The following is a 5832-nucleotide window of genomic DNA, read 5'->3' as shown; positions in this document are numbered from 1 at the left end:
TTTATTGTTTTTATCAAATAAAAAAGTAGTATGAAAAAATAAATTTAATAAAATTTGATTTATTCATATTGATTACTGCAAAAGAGGATAATAATAAAATATTGTCACTATAAAAGTGTTTAATTAGATTATTGAGATCAATTGTAGAAAAAATTTGTAATTGGCATCACTTTCTTAATAGGATAATCTATTTGAGCAAACAAATGTGTGTAACAATTTCAGTGATCATTTTTACAAAGGTAAACTCGCAGCAAAACAATAGAATCAGGAATCACCTTAATCAAACACGATAAAGCACAAGAATGTTAATACCATTTCATTCTATCCAACTATGTTACTTTATCACTGTAGTGCAGTCTCAAAAACAATTATAACAATGTAAACACATAACAAGTGAACTTACTTTCTTCTAAGAGGCTTTGGTGCAACTCTTACAACTACCAGAAAAAATGCAGGGTTCATTAGCATAGGTATATTTCCCAGAACATGTACACTTCGGGACAGACAAAACAAAATCTTTCTGCTGTTGAATGCCTTGAAAAGACAACTTGGATGAATACGAAGAACGGAACTTCTTTTGAAGCCAAAGGGTTTTAGGAAAACAGTTAAAGTGGTCATTTTCTGAATCTAGGATTGATGGATCAAGATGAACACCGTTGCAACCCTTATCCTTGGAAGAATCAACTTCAACGCATGATGTCCTCATACTCTCTTGAAATGATCTATTAAAAAATCTTTCTCCTGAGCTCAGCAAATTCCCTTCACAACTCCTCAAAGCTGTTACAGCATCCATTCCACAATCAGAGGTAGAAGTTTTGTCTTTCATCATGGGATTCTCAGAGGTGCAATCACCATAATCTGATTCACTTCCTTGTTCATTAGATGATAGTGACTTCTGTTGCCGATTTCTGCGGGAACAAGTGAAGATACTGAAAGTTGATCTCTTCAGTTTGGAATACTTAGAATCCGAAGCACAAGGTGTATAAGTGATCCTCAACTCCACATTGCAACCCAATATGAATTGCAAGGAGCTTGCAATCATTTTCCATGACTTCTCGGCCTTTGATACATGGTGGCTATGTTGGAACTCTAACTCGGCAATAGCAAGACCTGCAAATTAGTGTATTATGAAATTCTTCACTCAGTATTTTGCTCATTCCACAAAATTTAGTAATCTAATCTTATAATTTTTTCTTAAAATATAAAAGAATGAAGAGTTTATCTCAGGTAGAAAAGATCTAGTAAATTTAGAGATGAGTAATATTTAAAATTTTGCAAGTACATTTAGAAATCTAGTAGTAACACACTCCCTCCAAATGGTTAAAATTTATAAGGAAAGTACAAAAATCAAGAGAATAGTTTATATTATAAAAGTGAGACCCACAAAACTGTCATTTCTAATAAATTCCAACCAACACAAGCATATTTAAAAGGGTGTGTTCTGAAAGGGCGAGTTGGTGGCCTTTCTCTTCAGACAATAAAGTAGCAAATTTCTCAAAGAAGAAGTGTGACAGAAACACCAAACAGAACAGCAGAAAGCAGTTATACTGTGATAAGAGAAATTTTTGACTGAATGGTAAATGAACAGCAACACCAGAAAAAAAAAAAGGGAAAGAAAATTACAAGCTGTACTGCGATCAACATGAAGTGACGACAACTTCCCCTTCTTCCTGAGAAAAGTTTTGAGCTGACTAGAATGACACATCTCAGTGGCTTTATACCAAATGGAATCCAATGTTCCTTTGTGATCCTCCGGCACTCCTAATCTGTATGACTTGTTAGCAAAATGCTCCAAGTTTTGACCTACGGATAGTGTAATGCCGATGTTATGTACTATTTATATCCATTTAAAGCATAAAGAGAAAGGTTATATTTTTCTACCTGACAAAACCACTCCATTCTGCCAAGGAGAAAAGGAACTGAAAGTAATGTAACAGGTCAAGGAAAAAAGTTATACAAAGCTCACCTCCATTGCATGCACGTCTAATACTAAATTTGGTGTCATTTGCATCCACAGATTGATAATCTACAGAGCTTAACTGTAGGAGAGCTACGGTGAACCATGTTGTTTGATTCTTTGAAATTCTCAGCTGCTTCTCAGTTTCAGAAAGTATTTTCAATGCATTGTTTAGTTTCTGCAGATCAGCTTCCGCTATAACAGAGAAAAAAAACCAGTCAGATAACAGAACTAACATATGACCAGAACAGAATTTTATCAGAGAGCTAAATAAGATATAAAATAAATTATGCTTGAGAAACACAACACCACTTACAGGTATATTTCCTATGAAATCTACTTCTGACTTCTGAACCACCCTTTTCACATTTCCCTGCAAGTATGTCCATAATGAGATTTGCTAGTTGTGATACAAGTTGCAAAGGATCTATCCTTGACCGCATCAGCTCCCGAGCTCTAATGACAGTATTTGAAGTGTCGGATGAAAAAGCTAGATCCAGCAAATCGAGTAATTCATCATCAGAAACGATCCCAGTCTGCGGATCAACAAATGGGTAAGCAAGAATGCCAAGGAAAAATTGTTGTTAGTTGGAGGGAGTACATGTAGAACAAAGGTTCTAGACTTACAAGTTCATAAGCTAAAGAGATGTTGATCTTTTTACCAAGCAAACTCATCTGATCAAGCATCATTTCTGCATCCCTAACAGATCCACAAGATTTTGCAGCAATAAAGTCTAGAGCTTCCTGTTCAAAATCAAGACCTTCTTCGCCGCAAATACTTTGTAATCTGCATACAATGTCAGCGTCTTTAACCTTTGCAAAGTGATACCTCTGAGCCCGGGAAACTACACTCCGGGGAAGCTTATCCAAATCAGGAGTTATCATCACAAAAACCACATGTTGAGAAAGGTTGTCTAAGCTATTTGAAATGCTTGCCCATGTTTCCCCATTCAATAGCTGGCACTCATCAATAATGAAAACCTTGAAGCGTGAGGAGACTGGAGGGGTGCTTGCACTCTTAACAAGGGACTTAACCTGGTCGCTGCGATTGATTCTCACAGAATCCACTTCCTTAAAATCTTTACTTCTTCCAGAAAAGAATACAATACATTCTCTGCATAGGCCACATGGCCTCTGTTCCTCAAAAGAAAGACAATTCAGTGCAGCAGCAAATATCCTAGAGGCAGATGTCTTGCCGGTTCCACGTGGACCATAGAACAGATAAAAGGATGTTATCCTTCCTCTGGAGATGGCCCCCAACAGAGACCTTGCTACCACATTTTGTCCAACCAAATCACTAAATGCTTTAGGCCTAAATTTCATGGACAAACTTCTAGGAGTTTCCAAATTCAGACCACTCCCACCACCGTTGTTTCTCATGTTTCTGTGTGCATGAAGATCTGACTCATCAACACGGTGAGATATCAAAGGACGGTCTTCTATCTCACCATATAGATTTGATTCTCTAAATCTTGGTGATTTTGACCAACAGCAGCTTATTCCACACCCATTATCATTATCATCTAAACCATCACTACCTTGATTTATGCCTACTGAACCACTATAGGGTGAGAAAGCATCATAACCAGAAGGGTATGGACTAACATTGCCATCAACACTGCATACTAACTCTGATGGTTTTACTTGATTTTTGCGCAGAGACTTTTTTGCTGACTTAGAGCAATCTATTCTCCCTATTTGAGATGATCTAGCAGTTGCTACATAACATGAATCCCCATCCTTGAAATCATTATTACTTGGAAGCACAATACAAGCCAAGTCCAATCCTTTACCCCCATGGTTGCTACGACAACTTTCACTTGGTGATTTGTTTCCAGAAATGCATTGCAGATTACGCTTAGAGTAAATTGGTTCACCATCTTGTTGTAGAACCTGACAAGAAATCCCACTAGGCTTCAGCCTTGAGTTGAATGCAGAATCAGCATCTTTCTGCTCCTTTTGTCCCTTGAAACCTAAATTTCTTGATCTGAGAGCAGCATTATCATCAGTATCACATGGCCTAGCAGCATCAGAAAACCGAAGGGAAATGTCATTAGCAGAACCGTTTTCCCAGTGCAGATTATCTACCAAGGAAGAGAGCTTGCTCATAGCATTAGTTGAAGGATCCCTCAATGACCTCACTCTCCTCAGTGCCACAAGAGTTTTAGAAATTGGAATATCAACTGAATGCCGCCGCCCTTCCATCATTATCTCACACTGGGAAAGTCAGAATCCACTAAAACCTTCACCACCTGCAAGACAAAGACAACATCAACACAAAGCTAAATACAAACCACACACAGAAAAAAAAAGGTGGGGGCACATAAAACAACCCAGCAAAGCAAAGCACAAAAACACAGTTCTTTATACCTCTGATACACCACTTCAAGAAAACATACAAAGGTAATGTGGTCAAAATAAACCATAATGATACATCAACACCTTATCATTCTAAACACTATATTAACCTTCTCCATTTTACATTTCTCTCTCTCTTTCTTCCTCTTTTCTCTCTATATCTCTCTAGCTTCCACTTTCTTTTTTTAAAATCTCTAGGTATGTCTACCTGCCACTTTTCCAAAATCTGTAGAAAAATATAAAAGTTTACCCATACGGGGTGGATTGGGAACTGAAAAAGAGAGACGAATACATTAAACAAAAAGGGTAGAAAAGAAAAAGAAATAAGAAAGAAAATGAGACAGATGAAAAAAGATAGAAGCACTGAGAAAATCTAGCATAACTTAATGTCAACAACACATGCAATTGACCGACAAGTAAGCAAACTGGATGAATCATTTAATGGCCAAAAAGTACAACAGATTTCCAACAGCAGAAAATGACCTTGAACAACACAGAACAGCAGCAGCAAGCACTCCCATTGAGGCGCTACCGTTTCATCTCCTCTGCAGTGGAACCCATGCTGAAGCCGTTTATATTCCCACAGCAATATCAAAACAAAACAAAAACAAAAAAACATAAAATAAAACAACAGTGAAAGAGAAAAAAAAAGAAAAGAAAAGTGGGGGAGGGAGAGAATCTGAAGTTCAAATTTCCATAACATAAAATAATGCATGAGGAAAAAAAAAAACAAAGCGAAAGGACAAAGTTTTAAGGAGGGAAAACCTGGGAAGAGAAACAAAAATAAATGTGGTAGAAGCAGTGTTGAATGCAGGGAGCGAGATATAGAAGAGGGAGTGGCAAAACAGTAAAATGTGGTAAATGCGAGGGGCCATGGGTGGTGAGAGCAATGCAGTTAAGATGTTTGGGTTGAGAGGTTGGTGGGGGAGTCTCGACCAGCGAGCCCTTTTCAGAAAGAAAAGAGAGGGTAGTTTGGTAATTTGAGGAAATGGTTTCGGTTAATTTAGTTAAAGATTAAAAAAAACAAAAAAACTGAGGATTTGGTCCGATCCTGCAATGCTTATTTCTTCTCTCCACGTTGTTCCACACACCACATTGCACTCTTTGCTTGCTTCACTCTCCGAGAACTAGGACCAGCACACTCTTGTGCCCACTGGCAAGGCAAGGTTCCTCACTCTTCTACGTTACAATTTATTATTGTTGAAATCTCTATTATTTTGGTACAACTTTGTCTTTTTAGTATCTTTGCACTTTACACTAGTACTATGTTGGTCAATGCTGTCTTTTATACTACAAAATCAGCTATGAGATAAACAATGGATAAAAGTAAAAAATTATAAATTCACTGTTTTAAAATTTTAAATTAGAGATTATATTTTCATTCTTTTATAAGAATTTTTAGTTTTGTTTATTAATGCAACTGGAGCGTCTATTTTCTAGATTTTTTATATCAAAAAATAACATAAGACGAATTAGTCAAATTTCTTCAGTTTCAACGTACTCAAAATGTTGGGGTC

The 5832-nt window shown here is 36.9% G+C and overlaps 1 protein-coding gene across 2 annotated transcripts; it reads right to left on the bottom strand.

Moving 5' to 3' along the window:
- Nucleotides 1–290: 290 nt before the first annotated feature.
- Nucleotides 291–5312, bottom strand: LOC114162494 (protein STICHEL-like 2). Of its 2 annotated transcripts, XM_028046406.1 has the most exons (7): nt 5081–5312; nt 4799–4877; nt 2585–4209; nt 2274–2493; nt 1967–2152; nt 1624–1803; nt 291–1110 (listed from the first exon to the last, which is right to left on the bottom strand). In XM_028046406.1, the coding sequence occupies exons 3-7, from the start codon at nt 4163–4165 to the stop codon at nt 410–412; spliced, it is 2868 nt and encodes a 955-aa protein (XP_027902207.1). In that variant the 5' UTR covers nt 4166–4209; nt 4799–4877; nt 5081–5312; the 3' UTR covers nt 291–409. The 2 variants fall into 2 exon arrangements, with proteins under 2 accessions (XP_027902207.1, XP_027902208.1); XM_028046407.1 differs by lacking the exons at nt 4799–4877; nt 5081–5312 and adding an exon at nt 4328–4401.
- Nucleotides 5313–5832: the final 520 nt, after the last annotated feature.

This window comes from Vigna unguiculata, chromosome 9, assembly GCF_004118075.2.
Source record: "Vigna unguiculata cultivar IT97K-499-35 chromosome 9, ASM411807v1, whole genome shotgun sequence".
Taxonomy (NCBI): Eukaryota; Viridiplantae; Streptophyta; class Magnoliopsida; order Fabales; family Fabaceae; genus Vigna; species Vigna unguiculata.
Note: the sequence above shows the minus strand (reverse complement) of the source record. Positions and strands in the feature narration are given on the sequence as shown.

Excerpts from the sequence above, each read along its gene's own strand:
- LOC114162494 (XM_028046406.1), bottom strand. The coding sequence starts at position 4,165 with ATGATGGAAGGGCGGCGGCATTCAGTTGATATTCCAATTTCTAAAACT. Across the intron at positions 2,153-2,273 it reads ATTTCATAGGAAATATACCT|CGGAAGCTGATCTGCAGAAA; the intron begins GTAAGTGGTGTT and ends TCTCTGTTATAG. Across the intron at positions 1,111-1,623 it reads TGTTGATCGCAGTACAGCTT|GTCTTGCTATTGCCGAGTTA; the intron begins GTAATTTTCTTT and ends ACTAATTTGCAG.